At 33.2% G+C, this 22,082-nt stretch overlaps 1 protein-coding gene across 1 annotated transcript; it reads right to left on the reverse strand.

Annotated features, from left to right (window-relative positions):
* Positions 1 to 318: 318 nt before the first annotated feature.
* On the reverse strand, positions 319 to 21,828 carry LOC115884654. The gene is made up of 5 exons (XM_030903312.1): positions 21,795 to 21,828; positions 14,588 to 14,642; positions 8,292 to 8,442; positions 4,823 to 4,926; positions 319 to 1,253 (listed from the first exon to the last, which is right to left on the reverse strand). Exons 3-5 carry the CDS (start codon positions 8,394 to 8,396, stop codon positions 833 to 835), a joined length of 630 nt encoding a protein of 209 aa, XP_030759172.1. The 5' UTR covers positions 8,397 to 8,442; positions 14,588 to 14,642; positions 21,795 to 21,828; the 3' UTR covers positions 319 to 832.
* Positions 21,829 to 22,082: the final 254 nt, after the last annotated feature.

Raw genomic sequence — 22,082 nt, forward strand, 5'->3', positions numbered from 1 at the left:
GACAGATATTGGAGTAAACAAAATGAAAAAAAAACAGAAATCAAAAAAATTCAACTATATTTTCATACTTTTTAAATTTCTCTCTAAAACAGTATGGAAATTTAGAAAAGTATAAACGGGCTTAACCATTTTACAACCAGCAAAATTTTTATGAAGAATGCATTTTTCTCAAAATGTCAATAATAAAAAAGTTTTTCCTCTTGTAAAAATAATCCAGAGACATACTGTATATTAAATTTTATTTTTCTAACACTATGTCCCCGGATTGTCTTTAAAAGAGAAAAAACTTTTTTATTATTAAACCAAACCAAACGCCAGAGTTTTTTTTCTGTTTTAATATGTTATAAAAACCACAAAATTTATTTAGTTCAATGCTACGGTAAAGGTGATAAAAAAGGTGATGAAAAAAAGTTAATCAAAATGAATTATAACTATCAGAGAACGAAAAACACAATTCAAAAAATTTAACTGTATTTTCATACTTTTTTTATTTTTCTATAAAACTGTACGAAAATTTAGAAAAGTATAAATCGGATTAACAATTTTAGAACAACCAAAAACTTTTATGAAGAATATTTCTTTATTTCTAAAGCTTTTATGAATTAAAATAACTTTTTATTATTAAAAATTTAACAATAAAAAAGTTTTCCGGGGACATAACAGTTGAAAAATTCTACAAATCGGTACAAAATGTTATTATTTCTTCGTCTACCATGACACTGTCTTCGTGCAATCACACAGTACAATGAAGAAAGATAGCATCCCAGAACTACGGTGAATTCAATCCACTTGAAATGTTTTCCCTTTATATTAGTATCAAAAATAAATTTGTTTAAACTGCAGATTCTAACTTTTCTTTCGCACTGTTATTGAACCCAGCCGATGTTAAAGCCAACACCTCCTCACAAACTTTCTTGTAACACCAAGAGTCACCTTTTAGTCTTTTTCTCCTAATCCCCACGTATGACGACGATGCATTTCCCATATTTTGGCATCTTAGAGTTGAAGAATTCTCATTTGGTTTGATAGATTCGCTACTACTAGAAGCAGTTTGAGCTTCGGTATCTTTGTTTGGCGTAGGTTCATCTTTTTGAAGGATACCGTTTCTAAGAATGGATTTCGAAGGAGTTAGATTGTTTGTGGGCAAAATATTTGGTAGGCTCATATCGGGTAAGTAGCAAATTTCCAGTTCAAAAGAACAACCGCCGAATCGATGTAAAATATTCGGGTCTAAACTGCCTTTTAAGATGAATCTATAAAAGAAACAACACAAAATCAAACTTCAACAGAAAAAGCTATACCCAAAAATATTCTACATTAAATCAGCCAATTTTTTTTGGATTTGCAGTAGAAAACTGTCTATGGCAGAAAAATGATATCGCCTTATTGACAAAATTAGCGAATATAACACTAAATGGCTAAAGTTGTTAATGAATTGAGCTTTAAAAATTATACAATGTATTGGGTCATTAAAATTATAGATTTTTCATGATCAAGAAAGCTTTAGAGCGCTTGTATACACACCGGTAAAATCTGAGCTGGTGCCTGCGCCGGCTTTGCACACGTTCCGACAGTTGTATTTAATTCTATTGGATTTGCAGGGCCACTACTATTTGACCGGATCGAGGTATATGTGAAGGAGCTAATTTATTTATATTACAATCGATTTCAGCACCGGCACCGGCACCGATTTTGCCGTGACAGTATAATATTAAAATGAGAAATTACATTTGTATTCTTTTTCAACTAGATCATAAAAATTATTCAACAAGTGAACTAATAAAGGAGTATAATGCTATTTATGTATTCATTCATTAAATATGGCATCGACATCATGAACCCCCATTTTTGACAGTTCTGTTTGACGTTTCTATTAACACATTTGAATTTGATTTGAAATTTTGGGATTTGTTGTACTTTTCTGAGCTTATTTTATGGTATTTAATATTTATTACTTAAAATAACAGAAACATTAACAAGCTTTAGGTCTGGGTCACAAATCGAGTTTTAATTCGATTTTTTCTCTTATTTATAAGGGAATAATTTTCACTGGTAACTATTTATTTTATAAAAATGGTACGTAATGGTATACGTAAATACAATCCTACTAAATAATTACACATACAAAAGATAAAAAGTACAAGAAACGAATGTATATATTACAAACAAAACCGTCAAAAACGCACACCCAATCCATTGATGTACTCAATTGCATTTTCAGTTGCAGTCAGGAATACGACCATCTCGCCAGCGTAAGATCTCAGTGAATATTCCTCCACAATTTCTCACCGTTTGTCTTTCGGCACTGCAGGCACACCGTGGCACATCGTTTTTACCCCATGTAAATAGAGAGACTTCGCATATTCCATGATTTGTGCGGATTCTGTTAAATGAGCACTATATACCTTACGCGGTATAGTTACTTATATCTAAACTATTATGTACAGGGTGTAATAATATTTATACACTACAATAGAATATCCTCTTAGATGATATTCTAAAAAGAACAATTTCCAGGAATCATCGTGGAATATGGTGGACCTTTAGCATGTTAGAAGATCTCAGTTATGCAGATGACATCTGTCTCCTTTCTCATAGGCACGCGGATATGGCATCAAAACTACTTGACTTGACAAAAGAAGCTCAAATTGCAGGTCTTAAGATCAATATTAAAAAAAACTAAATCGATGAGAGCTTGTACCAACAACGTCCCTCCCTTTATCATTGGAACAACACATATAGAGGAGGTAAATAATTTTACTTACTAGTGGTAGTCTAATCTCAACCAACGGACCCAACGGAGGCACAGAGCAAGATATCATAAATAGAATAAAGAAGGCCAGAATAACATTTGAAATGCTCAACAATATTTGGAGATCTACACAGTACTCTCAGCTTAAAATTTTCAATTCAAAATAATATTCAACTAAACTAAACATTTTCAATTCGAATATCACTACGTATTGGTGTATGGTGCAGAGACCTGGAAAATTACATCGCCATTAATTAACAAACTCCAAGTTTTCATAAACCACTGTCTGCAAAAATTGTAGAAATATTCAGACCAAATCCTATCAGAAATGAAGATTTATGGAGCTTGACCAACCAGAGGCAGGTGGATAACGAGGTCAAACTTAGGAAATGGAGGTATATTGGTCACACTTTAAGGCGAAGCAGCAACACTATCGCAACGGGTCGTCCAAGACATACGGGTCGTCTAAAGGACAATTAAAAGTAGATCGAAACAGTAAACCAATCATAGCGAGATGTCAAATCAATTGCCAACAATCGAACCCGCTGGAGAGCGTTTATTGAAGCCCTATGCTCCATCTAAGAGTAGAGGACAAAATGAAATGAATGATACCTTACGCGGTAGTTCAAAGCCCGGTGGTTTTTCTGTTATGCATGGCATGTGCCGACGGATGTGACCACTATTTTCCAAATTTTCTTTCCAGGCTTCAGTAACGTTGAAACTGTTAGTGTGGAGTGTAAAGCTAGTCCCTAACTAAATAAACTAGCACCTATTGGGGACCAGACAATCTTATAGTATCCTGATCCTGGTCAATAGACACATAAAAACCACTGGTAACTATGTAAAACACGTTACGTGTAGTAAACCAATCGATTAAAAGAATCACCTAGAATTAACTAATTATATATTTTTTCTTGCTGTTTCGATTTTATTTACAACTTGTCAAAAAATATTAGGATACATTAAATTTGACTTGGGTGTTTCAATAGCGTTTATGATATTTTTGTTATTAAGTAACCGTTTTACCTTATCTATTTTTATTAAAAATATATTATTTTAACAATTTAATAGCTAATAACATTTACTGACAACGTAAAACAAAACAAATTATTTTATCTCATACTAAACCAATGAATACAGAACGACAAACAAAAAATGTAATATACCAAATACCATGTGAATGCGATAAATTTTACATTGGTGAAACATCTAGACCCTTAAATGTTCGAACTAAAGAATATAAAAATTATTTAAGAACGGGAGATTTTCACAAATCTAAGATTTGTCAGCATTCATGGGACACAGGGCACAGAATAAAGTTTAATAACGCCAAAATTATAATAAAAGAAGCGATAGCCTCTAAAAGAAAACTAAAAGAGGCATTTTTAATACAATCTAATAAAAATAAATGAAGAAGTGTTTACAAACTAACTATTTTATTTAACTATAATATTAACTATTTTATTTTGTAGATTTTCTTGCAGTGGCTAAATACCCATATAGGATTTTTTGGAGAGATGAATCCGCCACATAGGTATAGACATTTTTTAAACAAATTATTGAGTTTAACCTACATTATATTTTTACACGATTTAAATAAAATTTAAAACGGGATTATTAATCCCCCATCGCCCTTTAATTAAGTTTGTTGATTTGTCCTTCCTTAATAATTTTATTCAAAGGTATATTGGCACAAAGGAAAATTATCTAAGTAAAGAACAGTTCTGTTCCTTTTCCGATGACATGACGAAACCGATAGGACTCGAGCACAAATCGTCATGTCGTTAATTGGGCTCGTTAAGACGCTCGATCGCCGAAAGCATCATTTGCAATTTCGTAAAATCGCTGCGAGCTAACGATTTGCAAATTGGTCTCGTCGGGAGAAAGAGAGGTAAGAAAAAGGCCCGATTGTCGAAATGATAAGGTCAAACATGGCTGGTGTGTAATCATGCAAATTAATCTCATACATTACGTATTCCTCGACGTTTCCACTTCCTTAATAGAACCGTGAGGTTAGAGCAAGAAGCAGAAGAAATACCGAAAAAAAAAATTGATGTAATTCGTTCTTACCCTTTTCGTTTGCAGAGTATTCCTTTCTTCTCCAGACCCTTGGACAGTTCGGTTAAAACTAATTCGGGGTCTTTGCAGTGCGTGGTTGAAACGTTAAATAGATCCTGAAATTAACAGAAAAATTCTATATGATTATAAAGGGCTCTTTACGGCAGACCTGAGAAGCAAACACAAAAAGACTGTCAAAGCTGTAGTCGATCTAAAACAGGGCATCTAAAGCAGATTGAGGGACGAAGCCATGTGCAGATTTTATCTGTGCACATGGCTTTACCTAACCAAAGCAAACCAAACGCCTAGGAAATGTGCGATTCATTGTATTAGGCAATGATAGGCCATCGATAAAGAGCTGGATATGGAAGCAGGTTCCTCTTTTTCTTCTTTTTGAAACAGACAGGATTGGAAAACGTAACCCAGAGATCTGAGGATCACAATAGATTTAAAAAGATCGTAGTGGAACAGACCGAGAGCTACGTCAAAAATGTAATCTAATACAGCATCACAGAAAGAGATAATATGCGAGCTGAAGTTTATTCGATCAGTAGATTTTATATTTTTTTACCCTGTCAAAAATTTTAATTTTTTATTGTACCCGAAGATCTAATTATACAAGATGACCAGATCAGGAAATAAAGAGGATGAGAGACACTAGAAAGCAGCTTAAAGAGTTTCAAAAACTACATTTGCCGGCAAAATTTACATCGGATATTGATAATTTTTAAGAAATAGCTAGCCGTTAAGCTGTACGCACACTGGTGTGATCACGGCCGCGATCACGATCTCCACGCGGCCGCGGCCAAAAGTCGCTGAAGAATACATATGAACCGTTTCACATTGGCGCGATCGAGTTTTGGAGAAGAAGCGGCCTGGCGGTGTTCTATTCTGCGGTGGCGATCAGATTCAACTTGTCGAGTTCGATCGCGTGATCGCGACCCAACTGTTAGGAATTTTCCATTATTTTGTGTGTTTTTTCTTGTTGCAATTTAGAAACGGAGTTAACAGAGCAGCTAATTAAAACGGTAAAAATACACAAAATTCTATATGATTTATCCGATCCAAGTTACAAAAATAATAGAGTTAAAAATAAAAAGTTTTAGACAAGAGTTGCAATTGGATTGGATAGTACAATTATATATATATATACATTTTTATTGTTTAAGTTTAAATATTGTAGGTAACTATTTAAGAATGTTTTTTTTCGGTATACATAATTCACATTTATAATTTGTACCTATGTATACCTACAGGATGGCGTACTACATATAGGTACGGCGGTGAACGTGAACGCGTTGGTGTGTGCTAGAATGATCGCTCATATTATCGCTGCCCTGATCGTGATCGTGATCGCGGCCGTGATCGCACCAGTGTGCGTGTAGGTTTAAGCCGCCAGGTAAAACCTTCCAAAATTTTATAAATGGTGTGATCGAGTTAAACAAAAAAAATCCTCTTTCGAAACGTCGGTGTTGAATACTTTAAGAGAATTTCGACAGGAGATAAAACACGATTTTTTGAAGCAATCATTAATGTACAGGGTGGGTCAAATTGGACACTTTTAAAGGGAAACACTCATTTCGATAGGAGATAGACGAAAACTAATATTTAGCAAAAACATGATGGTGAAAACCGCACATCGATATCTGTTACCGTTTCGGTGTTATGGGGTGTTTTTTAAAAATGTGCATTTTTAACAAATCGCTGTAACTTTTTTGCTATGGAAAATTTTGTATTTTTATGAAAACACTTCCAAAGCACCTTTTTACGTATAATTAATGGTTTAAGAATAATTTTTTAAAATTAATAATGTAAGAGTTATCAACAGAAAATTGATTTATTATCCGGGACGCCCTGTATATTTTTAATTAATTGAAAAGAACCTAAAATTACCTTTCTAAAAATATAGCACACTTGATATTTTGTTGTAATCCTCTTCGAAATACTGAATTTTTAAGTCCACTTTTAACTAGTAGCCTCTGGACCCCTTATGGTCTGCTCCTAATCGAACTCGAAAACATATCTTTCCAGCAAGACGAGGCACCGCCTCAGAACGCTAAAGTTATAGCAAATTTTTGCACCCAATTTCGAAAATAATTGAATAGCTAACCAAGATCCCAGCGGTTGGCCGTCAACGACGCCGCGCCGGCGCCGTGGCCGCCGGACTAAGCGCCTATGAATTTCTATATTTGCGGAAGAACAAAAGTTCTTATTTTTAAATTGTCCATATAATCTAGATAAGAATTAGAAGTACTTAGAAGTTATGCGAGGGTATCTTTCACCCCTACTGAGTTAATGAATTCCTCGAGAAATCTTCAAAAACGCTCTTGTCTGTCCATAACAGAGGACGGTCGACCTATCGAACACCTGTAGCAAAATCTCATGTCTTGGTTTGCTATTTATTTATATTATTATTAGATATAATTAAATGTGTTGATGTTGTTAAATATGGTTTAAATTATTATAAAATTCTGCATCTCTCATTGCAAATATTATTTTCGTTTTAATTGCTGCTCACAGCTAGATATTTTTTGCATTACAGCCGGCGCCGTTCAAAGCCTACTTATTCAAAGTGGGCGAATTTTTAAAATCTCTATATCGAAGAGGAATCGAGCAAAATATCAAGTATGCTATATTTTTGAAAATGTAATTTAATTTTTTTTTTCAATAAATTAAGAATATACAGGATATTCCATATAAAAAAAATCAAATTTTCTGTTGATTCTTAAATTATTAATTTTAAAAAAATTATATTTAAAACATTAAATTCTACGTAAAAAGGTGCTTTGGAAATGTTTGAATAAAAATACAACATTTTCTATAGCAATGAAGTTACAGTTATCTGTTAAAAATTCACATTCTTGAAAAACAACCCGTAACTCTGAAACGATAACAGATATCGATGTGCGGTTTTCATCATCATGTTTTTGATAAAAATTGACCTCCAGACACCGATATTAGTTTTCGTCTATCTCTTATAGAAAAGGGTGTTTCCCTTTAAAAGCATCCAAGTTGCATAAAAAGCGCGTTTCGCTAACCATGTTAGCATCATATGCAGAGGATTAAAGCGAGTTTTGTGTCCAGTGCAAAAGTAAAGTGTTTTGGTGTATTGTGGTGAGTTAATATATTATTTTGCAAAACACCAAAGGTTCCAACCCACAACTGTAATAATGAAATGAAAGGTTAAAATCAACAAAGTGGATAAAAGGCATAAATTATTGCCATAGGAACGGCACAAAAATTATCGACGCAAAAAAAACGAGAGCCCTGTATTAGTTTTATATTATCAACAGTGACTATGGGACGACATATTTTTCAAGAAACGACAACTGAAGGGATCCAGCATTCTCATCACGGAGTTCTTAAACGTGCATAATTTTAAATTATTTACCGAAGCCAGAAAACAGTTCAAATCAAAGAAAAAGAATAAACAAATTAAAAATAATGTTTAACTTTAAAAATTGACACTGTAAGTACTTACTTTATTATTGAGTACCGTCGGTACGCTCGATAGATGGTCGAGTGTTTTTTTCGGAGTCAGCGCATGTCTGACTTTGTGAAGAGACCTCTCTATGCTGCCCAACATCCACCTGGCCGACCCTGGTGTTTCACTGTTTGAATTAAGTTTCCTCCTATACCAAGTAAAAGAACAAATATTTAATAGAAAATAATTATGATTATTGTATAATTAATATATAGAAAATGCGTGGGTATTGTTAAGGTTCAAGGAAACAATTATATATATTTTGTGCGACGTTTCGCGAATCTATTATCGCGTCTTCAGGCGCTAAACATTTAGTATTCCAAACTTTTATTTGTTAAAAAATCTGTTATTAAAAATACTCTAATATTGATGGTCTAGTTCACAAATGTTGTAAGTACAAAAATGTATGTTTTGAATTATATGAATTTTAAGGTTTATAAGTTCGCCAAAATTCACGTTCTTGATTATGCTTAACACAAATGGAAGACGGCTCTGGCACCAACAAATTGAATATTTTACTTACCATTGATGTGCATATGAAAAGCTTAGCCTAAATTATTTGTTTGCTGGAAAATACACTTACAACATTTGCGTACTAGACCATCGATATATTTATATAGTAGAGATGGTTTTAAGTTCTGGAGTATGGGCTATTGCTGCTTTAATTGATCATGGTAGAGATCAACTTTTGAACTTAAAACCCAGTAACTGCCCAACAGACAATAATAATAATATGATTTTTCACAGACGGTAACATTACATAAATCATAAATACTATTTTAGAGGTCTGTTGACTAGGACCAAAAGCAAATAAGGCATAGTTTTAATGTAAAAAGTACGAAAAAATCTTAGTGTCTTTTTCAAAAGCGAATATCTCAAAAAAAAACTATTGAGATGAGTCATAAAAACAAACTACCGAGAAAAGATACAACTAGATGATAAAATTATTTTTAAATTCCTGGCTTTGTTAACGTACTCCAGAGGGACTTACACCGAAATATCTACATTTTGTTTTCACTCGTATAATTGACAGATGGCAACTTTCATTTTAAATTTAGAAATAGATACTAAAAAGTCTAGCTACAAATTCCTTAAAAGTCATCAAAATCGGTCCACTAGAACAAAATATATAAAACTTTAAAATACATGAAAAGTTTGTGATGCCCATTTTTGACTGACAGGTAAAACATTATTTGTGGACGGGGCTTCATATATCCTGATGTTGGATAGGTATAAATCTCATCCACACGGACAAGTAAAACCTTCACAAACTAGTTTGCGCAAGTAAACCTTAAGGGAAGCTTGTACCTGTGGACACCAGGGCCGGCGGAAGGGACGGGCGACCTGGGCGACCGAATGTGAGGGGCGCCACGCCAGCAACTAAAATATTTAAAAAAAATTGTTCGTGGTATTTTACTTATAAATGAAAAAGCTATCAACTTTTTGTAAATAACCCTTCCTTTTCTATAATTCTTGTTTTTATAAATTTTCTGTAAATAAACTGTTTTGGGTCAAGAGCCAGCAAAATTGACAGTTTTAGACTGCTTGTTGCTCAAAATTGCACTTTGCACTTTGTCTACTACCCACACCCTTTATTTGTTAATGGCTGATCTGCCCTAAAATTATATAAAACAAATATTCATTCGCAAGAAGCTAAATAGGATCCCGATATCCTTATTATCAAAAAAAAGCTTGTAAGTTTGCCTCATTAATTTATTAACAGTAGTGGGAAAAATATCAATCTTTTGGTGATTTTGATGATTTTTTTTTGTTTTTCTCGGTTGTAAATCGTGAGAAATTTCTCATTAAAACAAGACAAATGAATGCATCTCAAATCTCAAACACTGGCTGATCCTCATTTTGAAGCCGACAAAACTGTATCTGATCATATACTGATTTTGCACGAAATAATTGATAGTGAAAAAGAAGAAATTTTTTTTTTGTTTAAATTCTTGTAAATAATGCAGTACTTGCAACTAACTAGTAATGTTTTCAAAGATCACTTATACTTATCATTTTATACCAGGTGCGTCTCAAAACTGGCTCACTCAATAACTTGTTTATTTTCAGATGAAAAAAACGAGATTTGGTATGTTGGCATACGATATAAATTAGAATTAGTAACGCATTCAATTGTTTTGATAACTTCCTCTTTCACCGAAAATTAATAAAACTTTTTGATTTTAAATAACTCGGTATATTTCTACTTTATGCGATAGAAAATGACAATCTGAATAGAATGACATATCATATGTCAACTTTTGACATTTCGCATATGGATTATTTGAAGTTGTAACATGCGGTTCATCGGGTTCATAACGACAATTTGACTCGAAATATGCTCAGTGTGGTACAAAATTAATCGTAAAAATTCTTTTCTAAATATGCAAATCACTTGTTCCATTTGAAAAAAATTGGCATATAGAGTTAAAAAATACGATTTGGGCATTTTTAACCGACCAGACCCTAAAATTATTAGACGATCAAATCTATTTTTCCATCCTACTCCTTGTTTAAAATTAATTCACACACTCTAGATTGAAATTTAAATACGATTTTTTTTTATTTTTGAAAATATCAAAGTTGACATATGATATGTCATTCTACTCAAGTGTCATTTTCTATCGAATAAACCAGAAATATAACTATATATTTAAAATCAATAGTTTTCGTTGAAACAGGAAGTGACAAAATAACAATTGAATACGTCAATCAATCTAATTTATATCGCTATACTAACATACCAAATTTCGTTTTTATCTAAAAAAAATAAATAAACTCAAATGCAACCGGTATAGAAAAAACAACCGCGAACTAAGATTGAACAAAGAGAATTTTAAAAGTACCCAGCTAAGTGAAATGTTATTGTTAAAGTAGCATAAATATGCTGAGTTGTTATGGTAACATGTCAACTATTGGGGGGGGGGGCTGGTAGGGTATTCGCCCGGTCTCAATATTTCCCTTCCGCCGGCCCTGGTGGACACCCCATAATATTTATTATGTTTAAAAAAAGACACATCAACCTGACTGTTAAATTGTCATTAAAGTCATACATTCCTTCGATGGACAAACTGTACTTAATATACCTTATGTAATGCAATAATTATGATACTATAAAGCTAACGTTTTTTTTTTCGAATTCTAAACACCTAAATTGGGTACAAATTTGGCCACTCGGTCTGGACTTTACGACCATACCCGATCGTAGTGTTCGTGATTTTACGAGCCCAATTAGCAACGGTCATTGATGACCGCCGCTTTACACTAATTCAGCGCCCCCTACGTCGGAGGGTGCGGTCAAACGGGGGAGACAAGTGGAAATGAGAACGGGGATGTAGTTTAAACAGAGCAATCAGTCGTAGCTTCAAGTGACTAACGATGTAAAAAAAGATAAGTGTTTTTAATGTGCTGCATTATTTTCTCTCGCTTAATAAAATGTTTGGTAACAGAATTGAACAAAAATAAAAAGTAACAGTAGTTATAACAGAATCACCCGTATACAGGGTGTCCCAATATTCCGTGGACAGAGAACTACTATGTATTTTTGGAATCAAAATAAGTTCATTGGACACAATTTACCGAGCAATTTACCTCTATACAAGTGCTTCGTTTGCCCGTTAGAGGGTTAATACATTTTTTAAGATATTTTAAGAACCGTTGTTCCGATCCCAATGAGATTTTGGGTGTCCATGTTTTGCTATATGCTTGAAAATTTTACTTTCATAAAAATCCAGAAAAAGTACCAACCATCCAAAAATACGTAGTAGCTCTATGTCCACGGAATATTAGGACACCCTGTATATCTAATATCTAAGAGAAATAAGTAACCCTGGAAAAGTTTTAAAATATATAACCATCATGCTTTTTCATCATACAATGTTGCCACTATTTACAGGAATAAGAGTTTTCTAAAAATTGCTACGCAACAGAAGCCTCGTTACACGTATAAAATCGTAGGTATCAAAAGGAGACAGGCTTTTAAAGCCTGTCTCCAATCAGATATTTTGATGCAGTAGTTTCGCTACTACATAATAGAGGGCGATACATTTAAAAGAAAACAGTCTACAAGCAGAATTTAAAGAATTTTATGCAGTGTTGCCATTATGTAATTCATATTGTAATACTTCCTTATAAAGCCTACCTTCAAATTTGCTACATCATTTAAACATATTAAAATAGATCAGAGCTCTTTTTTCAAACGTTTAGGTTTTAACTTGTATTGTTAGTTGGAGTTAAATCTTACGAGCTGAATTACAATCACTTTGTGACGTTTGATTGTAATTGAATTTCCTGGCGTTCGATTGGACTTATACTTGGTATAGTGAGTATCTTCGGTGATATTGTAATATGATGGTACTATGATGCATATAAAGTAGTACCTTAATATAGTACCATATTACGATACCACTTCCTGACGTTCGATTGGGCTCATATTTGATTATACTTGCGTATTTTTGATGACACAATATTATGTACCATGAAGTACATCAAAAAAAAAGAAAAAAAAAAGGTTTTTTTTTTTAATTATAGTATTATTACGATACCATTTCCTGGCGTTCGATTGGTCTCAAACTTTGTATACTACGTGTGTTCGGTGACATTTAATATGATGGTACTTTAATGCATATAAAGTGGGACCTTCTATAGTACTATATTATGATACCACTTCCTGACGTTCGATTGGGCTCATATTTGATTATACTTGCATATTTTTATGATATTGCAACATTATGTTACCATGAAGCATATCAAGGGGTACCATAATGTAGTACGATACCATTTCCTGGCGTTCGATTGGGCTTAAACTTTGTATGCTACGTATGTTCGGTGACACTGTAATATGATGGTACTATAATGCATATAAAGTGGTACCTTCTATAGTACCATATTATGATACCACTTCCTGACGTTCGATTGGGCTCATATTTGATTATACTTGCGTATTTTTGATGACAATGCAATATTATGGTACCATAAAGCATATCAAGAGGTGCCATAATGTAGTACCATATTACGATACCATTTCCTGGCGTTCGATTGGGCTTAAACTTTGTATGCTACGTATGTTTGGTAACATTGCAATATGATGGTACTATAATGCATATAAAGTGGTGCGCTTCTACTGGTACCATATTATGATACCACTTCCTGACGTTCGATTGGGCTCATATTTGATTATGCGCATGCGTATTTTTGACGACATTGCAATATTATGGTACCTTAAAGTATATCGAGAGGTACCATAATGTAGTACCATATTACGATACCATTTCCTGGCGTTCGATTGGGCTTAAACTTGGTATACTACGTATCTTCATTGACATTGTAATATGATGGTACTATGATGCATATAAACTGGTACCTACCTATAAGTACCCTTGTTAAATACCATTTCCTGGCGTTCGATTGTGCTTAAATTTGGTATACTACGGATCTTTGCATATTATTGCAATATTATGAAGCATATCGAGTGGTACCATAATTATTATTAATTGTACCTATGTCACTTTTTAAAATCTACCTAGGTCTATATAAATAACGTGGCAAACAGAAGAAATTTGTTATTATAGTATTTTTTTAGTCAATTAACATTATAAAAAATGCATTTTAATAAATTATTTCCATTATTAAACGTATATTTCATTACTAACGTTTCAGCATTAATAAATATCACTATCAATCGCCCTGTATATTATTAATTTTAAAGGTAATTAAAGTTATTTTCTTAGTTAACATAATAAAGTAGTGGTTACATACTTTATTACATATAATAAAATGTATTTTGTGAGCATATGTTTCCTAATAATATACTTAGACTTAAGAAACTATTTTAAAGCCAAACGAATAATTATATTATTATCAAATACTTAAGGTATTAAAATATTTTAAAAAAGAAATTATTATACACCAGAAAAAGAATGGGATGCCAATTAAAATCTTTTTGAATCTGGCAGCTGTGCATATTTAGCCGAGCTTCAAGGCCGTCGACGTGCCGTCTATCTAAAAACCGAAAAAATGAAAATTTCCAATTATATTCTGATTATGATATTGTCGCGCCATCTACTATTTTATTTGTGCAATTTTTGCTCTTTCATTTCGAGTATTTTTCTGTTGTATAGCTAGATATTCTGTGCTTATAAGGTGCATAGCAGAAATACAAGTAAAAACTTTTCATTTAATGTGCAGCAATATTATAGTAAAATAATAATAATGATATAAAAAATGTATAGCATAAGCAATGTTAATTGTTTATTAAAAAAAAATGGAAAATGTATAATCTGCAAATTACTAACCTGTCAGGTGTACGAGATGGTGTACCTTTGCCAGGGGTGCATTTCTTCAGTGGTACTGTAAAGAAAAAGTCAGTATTAAAAATGATTTCTTGTACACATTACATATAATATTTTTTTTTTTTTTTTTTTTTAAATATAAATCAAGATACCGGTATATCATTGACATGTATAAAATATAGACTAAACAAATATATCGATTTGATTTTATACAAGCAAAAGGTAAACAAACAATTTGTTTATCTACAGTTGGATTTCGGAACAGACAGGGGCGGATCCAGGATTCAGGAAAGGGGGCTACATAACTTTATTTAAGTACATGTTGAGTCGTTTCGGACAATAAATTAATAATATCGTATTATGACAGATCTTAGGGGATGGCCCCCAAGCCCCCAATGGGTCCGCCACTGGGTAAATTCTCTATAAACGATTTAAATGTATTGTTATTGAATTATAGAATTGAGGATATTGCGGACAGAGGGCTGGTTTTCAAAGCTCTCTGGGCTCAGTGGAATTCACTGGTGATTGAGAATGGATTGTTAAAGCGCACGTGGGAAAGTGCGGATGGCAGGACAACTCAGTTACTGGTACCAAGGAAGAAAGTTACCCAGGTATTGGAAGAAACTCACGGTGGTAAAACTGGAGCTCATCTTGGAGTAAATAAGACCTTGAGCAAGCTGAGAGATCGATTTTACTGGGTGGATTATTGCGAAGATGTCAAGAAATGGTGTCGACAATGTAAAATTTGTGCAGCCAGCCAAGGACCAAGCACTCGATCTAGGGGAAAAATGAAACAATATAACGTGGGACTTCCATTCGAAAGGGGAAGATACGCAACCTAATGGGCGAATTCGTGACAAGGCTGATTTGATTTCCAGTTACGTCTGAAGTGCTATACGGTGGAGAAACCAATCGTTGTGCGGTCAACGCGTAAAACACTTATTGTTAAAGATTCTTATTTTAATTCGGCCGGCGAAGGCATATCGAAGACGGAGTGGATCTGAAAGCGACAGTGTTGCCGTATTAAAATGTGTAATAACTGTAAGATGTTTGAAGAAAATATATTTGGATGAAAAATTCGCGTTTATGTATTGAAAATTGATTCGTATTAAGCATAGAATAAACAATAAAAATAAAAATTCTTTTATAGGTACTGAATATGGCGTATGATAGAAAAAAGTCATTTAGTTGACTTGGAAATGACGGTTATTGACATTTACCATAATATTTTACATATGAAACAACAGCGACCTTCATTTCCAAGTCAACTGTGACTCCGTTCTTTGTTTAATCATATAATATTATATTAAATTGTTTAATGAAAATCCGTATTATTAACGTACTGAATCCGTAAATTTACGGATTGATCAGTAGTTCTGGCAACGCTATCTCCGGCACCCACTCACTCTCAAAATGTGTAAAATTGACAAAAACATGAATTGATAAAAAAATATGAAGCATTGATAAAATCATGAATTGAACATGTAAAAAGTTAAAATTTGGGTTATATACAATAATGAAAGTCGATATATTCGATCTGTCTAAATCAACTGATTACACAGGGAAAGCAAAAAATTATTTATTTCCGTTTGTTATAAAATTGCTCAAATTTTTGTTATTTTCTCGGTTATTTTAAATTCAACCTTACGTACCCATAGTACACATATTATAAAAAAAATCAAATATGCTAACGATTTTAGTACAAAGCGGCAACATTGTAATGCTGAAAATAATTTAGACAGATGGAGCAGATCCCTTTATCCAAAATACCAAATTTAAAAAATAAATAAATAACCGGTTCTCCATAAACGTCATTCGTAACATACCATGACCGTGAATCATCCAGTGTATAGAACCACTTTGTTTATATTTTTTTAACATAATAGAGCGGAGGCAAAAAAAACAGATATTCATGCACCTTAAAATTACATTTGTAGTTTGGCAAAGTGGGAAATAAACTAGCCTAATAACTATATCAGTAAATCTTCAAAATAGAGCTAAAGTTCGCTTGGGAAGAAAGTTTCAAGATGTCTCTCTCTAAACCTTCCCAAACTTAAAATGGCAATAATTTTATTAGAACAACCATAGGCGTAACACAAACAGGAATATATAAAATATGTCTACTGGATTTGTATCTATGAAAAGAATTTCAACAATGCGGCCACAATATTGGAGTATGATCAATTTACTACAAAAGACAATTAAATAAACAGGAATATATTTTATAGATCGCTACCTATATACAGGGTCGCTTTTATGTATGGAAACGGTCGATTATTAGGTAAAATATATGAGATACCGCAAAAAGTTAAATATAAAAGTTATAGGGTTTATAAATATCTATTAGCGGGTAATAAATTTAACTATATAGAGACGGTCATAAAGTCGTGGCACATCAAAGTTTCATTTTTTTAAATGGAACCGCCTGTATATTGCATATTTCGGTTCATCCTTCAATTCTAAGGAAAAATCGAAATACACACAATGTACCTCAAAGCAACCGTTTCCGAGTTATTGACCTTTGAAAATATCACTTAAACAATTCGATTTAATTAATTTCGATGAGTTTCGTTTCATTTAACGATGACGTTTTGCCGAAACTGCGATACTTAATAATATTTGACATTGATTCTCAAGTTATGTCATAAAAATAATATAAAATGAGAGTATAGCAAGTCAGGAACTTACAAAATTTTCGTTTAACATTTCAATGCTTCAATTTATGTACATTGTGTATTACGATTATTGTTTAACATTGAGGGAATAATTGAAATATGCAATAACATACAGGGGGTTTCATTTAAAAAAAAAATAAGTTTGATGTGACACAACTTTATGGCCGACCCTGTATACTTAAATTTACTAGTAGCTAATAGGAATTTAGAAAACCCATTAAAACAGTATCACAGTTTCGGCAGAATGTCATCATTAAATCAAACGAAACACATCGAAATTAATTAAATCGAATTGTTTAAGTGATATTTTCAAAAGTCAATAACTCGGAAACGGTTGCTTTGAGGTACATTGTATGTATTTCGATTTTTGCTTAGAATTGAAATATAGTTATAGTGTTCATTTTTCAAAAGTTAGGCTTTTAGTAAAAGATGTCTAGAAATTGACCTCGCCAAAATGATCATCGATTGTCATTCCCTAGTCGTCTTTGACGCCGTTTTATTTTCGATAATACGGTATTATACAGGATGGTCCGAACTGTATTCCTAAAACTTCGGCAGCATATTCTGCAGAAAAAAAAAGTTCGTATAAATATATTATGTCCTAAAATGCTTAGTTTCGGAGATACAGAGTGTAGAAATTTCATTTTTATTTCGATTTTTTCCAAATAATTTCTGAAGTAACGTCAATATTATTTGTATGAAAATTAGTGTCTGGGAGTTTTTTGACATGAGAAATTTAATTTTGATGTCAATATAACTCCTATTTGTAGGGGGCCTCACATAGAGGTGCTGTTTCGAAGGGTAATAACTTTTCGTCCGGGCCTGTATATAACTGCTGAGTAAAAAATATACATTTTCGTGACTTTTTACGTAAAAAAATGTCGCTTGGTAAGAATCGTTACATGCAACAGTTCTCAAGCTATTTAGAATGGAAATTGTCAATTCTCCTATTCATAGGGAGCGCCACCAACATGTGTTTTAACTGTTTTTAAGAGTAATAACTGTTCGTCTGTACCTGTATAAAACTAATAAGTAAAAAAATATACATTTACGACGTTTTTTACGTAAAAAATCTCTCTTGGAAAAAATCGTTACGAGTAATGGTTCTCGAGATATTTGGAATCGAAATTATCAATACCTGTCATCATTTACATAAATTAAACATGTTGGCTAAATAGTTATTAGATTGAAATCAAAAATTTGCAATTTTTTTGTGCCAAAAATTCAACAGAAACTGTTTTATTATCATTTTTTCAAAGAAAAATTTATGATTAATTTAAGAAAAAATAAAATGTTCCCAAATTTATAATTTCAGTCAAATAACTATCTACTCAATATGTTTATTTTTTTGTCGTCAATAATGACATGTAGGTATTGACTATTTCCAATCTAAATATCTTGAGAAACGGTTGCTCGTAGCGACTTTTACCAAGAAACATTTTTTACGTAAAAAATCACGGAAATGTATATTTTTTCACTCAGTAGTTTCAAAAAAATTAGTTTAAAAAAAAATTAAGACATAACATTTATACAAACATTTTTATTTATTTTTATCTGCAGAATATGCTGCCGAAGTTTCCGTAATAGAGTTCAAGCTACCCTGTGTAATAAAATATCCTAAAGATTAAAAAAACTAATACCGGGTTTCATTTCGAATCGAACCAGATTATCCTTTTTCGATCCGACGCCACTGCGTCATAAAGTTTCCGTATTTGTACGAGTCCCAGGGGCGTCGTCGGGGGGCCCTTATTAATCCCCCGACTAATTTAAGAGTTGGAGGGTCGTAAAGAAAGAGGCAACGGGCCGCGAAGGGCCGGCCGACGCCGGCAGACGCCATTTAAACTTTTAACTGCTTACCTGTCGCCTGTTTCGTACTACGGCACTTCACACGGCGACAGATTTATATACGGTCTCATTTGTTTCTTGGGTATCTAGTCGAAAATCGCACTTGTTCTTAGAGAACTTTTCGGGAATTTTAGCGACGTATACTACAGATAGAATTTTTAGCCAGGTCCTTTACAGGGTGTTTCAAAAAACATGTGCCATCTCTCGTGTGGACATTCCTCATGTAGTTTGTAGCTCCTTTGTTTCGTAGCTACAGGGAGTTAAAGTCTTTTTTTCGATTTATTATAATTTTCTTCTTTTTAAGTACTTTTAGTGATTCGAATGAGATTTTGAAGGTAAAAGTTATTATAATTGTTACATATTTTAGTCTAGAAAAGTGTTGACAGATTCACCGGGCATACTGTTATCACTGAAATATTTTTCTAAAAATAACATGTGCGCCACTGACTTTCTTTTCTCCTGTTAGCAAAATTGCCATAGGTGGTTTAATGTCTATAATATTAAAAATTGTCTTTTAATATTTTGTCCGGTTTAGCTTCCTTGATGAGATAAACACGATTTGATTAATTTGCCTTAATCCAAAAATAGTAACAACCTTTAATTTTTTTAATGTCATTAACTGGCAAAAGTGTTAAATTTACCCATTGATTCCCCATAAAAATATGAAAAAAAACTTCCTATAAACATAGGTCCGAGATGATTGCATAGTGTTAAAGTTACAGGATGTTAGAACTTTAAAAATTAAGGCTTTTGTGATCTATCTTCAATAGCATGTTCAGTGCTCTGAACATCAATGTTATAAATTGTAATAAAATACTTAATAAAATATATTAAATATTACTAATTTTATTTTTATTTTATTAATTGTGATTAATGAAATTGCGTTTATCTCATCAAGGAGATGGAAATAGACAAAATATCAAGATACAACTTTTAATCGACATTAAACGGCCTATACAATTTTGCTAGGTTAGGTTAGGTTGCTGGGGTTTGGAATCCTGTTTGATCCCTCACTTGGCCCTCGTTTAATCCCTTGCCTTGGGCCCATTTTAAAGCATTTCCAGCTATTTACAAAGTTCCCAATATCGCTGATGTTGGCTTCTGCTGCTTCCTCTAGTCGCTCCAAAAATCCTTGCCCTAAAGTTTTAAAGCGTCGGTATTCCAGTGCCGGAGAGTGGCACAGCAGGTGCTCTATGGTTTCTTCTTTCTCTCCGCATTCTCTACAGTAGTCGTTGGAAATTTCACGAGGTTTACCCCCGTGGGGTAGTTTCCAATTATGACACCTACAATTATGCGTACTAGGTTCTTTTGGTGCTCTAGTAGTTGTTTTGTCTTTTTCTATCTACCACTGGCCACAGTCTTCGAGCTGTAGCGCCGTCCTTACGTTGTTGTCACGTCTCTTGCTGCTTGGCCTTGATGGTAGTTTCTATAGCTTCCTTCGGTGTGTTGATCGTCACAGATGGTGAGTCAACTGCCGCGGGGCTTTTCCCTTGGCCCCCTCTTTGGTGAATCTGTCTGCTTCTTGGTTGCCCACCGCATTCCTGTGGCCTAGCACCCAGCACAGAGTGGCCCCGCCTTGACGCAGCCAGGATAGTGCTTCTTGGCAGTCCCTCACAGTTTTCGATCTCACTGATTGCATCGTGATGCTTCCTAAAGTGCCCAAGCAGTCAGAGTATATCGCGATATCTCCGATTGGTCTATCAACGATTTTCTCGCGTATACAACTGGCCGCTTCTTTTATAGCGTAAACCTCTGTTTAAAGAACATTACAGCCATCCGATAGCCTTAAAGATAATCGGATATCTAGTTCCTCTGAGAAGATGCCTACACCTGTGCCTCCTGAAGTTATATAGTAAGTTTTCTGGTCTAGCAGATGTGGACTCGTGTTCAACGGCGGACAATTTTGCTAACAAGAGAAAATGCGTCCATGTTTTTTTTAGAAAAATATTTCAGTAATAACCCATATGCACGTCCCTGATAAATCTGTTGACAGTACTAAAACACGTAACGCTTGTAGTAACTTTTACCCTCAAAATTTCATTCGAATCGCTAAAAGCATTTGGAAGAAAATTGTAAGTTATAATAAATCGAAAAAATAAATGAAGATTTCAACCCCCTGTAGCAAAACAAAGTCTGGGGTTAAGAAAAATAAATCTTATTTTTACATGACGAATCTTCCCACGAGAGCTGTTTTTTGTACACACCCTATATAGAGAGATGGCAGCCACGAAAGAAATTAATAATATCAATCAAATAGACAATCCAGACAAATCAAAGTTTATTTTTCCCCAGTAATAATAATAATCTCTTTTAGAGTAAATTTATTTTTAATATAGTATTTTACTTAAATACTGCCACTACTCTTCCCAGACTCAATCCCTAGATGCGCCACTGATAGTGACAAATGAATTTCGAAAATGACCGTCGGAATTATTTCTTTGTTTTTATATTTATTTATTTTCTTATTTAAGAATAATTCTGACCTTTTTTAATGATTGGTAATTAAGTTAGCCCTCTTGTGTTTAGAAAACGACCCAAAGAAAAAAAAATAAACCTAAAAGTCACAAAAACGATTATTATCAAACCAAATTTGTTGAAAAAAATGCAGAAAATTTAACTGATATCTGACGAAACTTGTAATTACTTTTTTATCAACCCCTGTATCTATAATGGTGCACGTTTGTACTAACCTGGCGATGCCTCATCCAGAACCGGACTCCTAGGCCTTTTTCACTCAAATTAACTCATTAACTGGCAAAAGTGTTAAATTTACCCATTGATTCCCCATAAAAATATGAAAAAAAAACTTCCTATAAACATAGGTCCGAGATGATTGCATAGTGTTAAAGTTACAGGATGTTAGAACTTTAAAAATTAAGGCTTTTGTGATCTATCTTCAATAGCATGTTCAGTGCTCTGAACATCAATGTTATAAATTGTAATAAAATACTTAATAAAATATATTAAATATTACTAAT

The sequence above is a fragment of the Sitophilus oryzae genome, unplaced genomic scaffold (assembly GCF_002938485.1).
Source record: "Sitophilus oryzae breed Bouriz unplaced genomic scaffold, Soryzae_2.0 scaffold_308_pilon_pilon, whole genome shotgun sequence".
NCBI lineage: Eukaryota > Metazoa > Arthropoda > Insecta > Coleoptera > Curculionidae > Sitophilus > Sitophilus oryzae.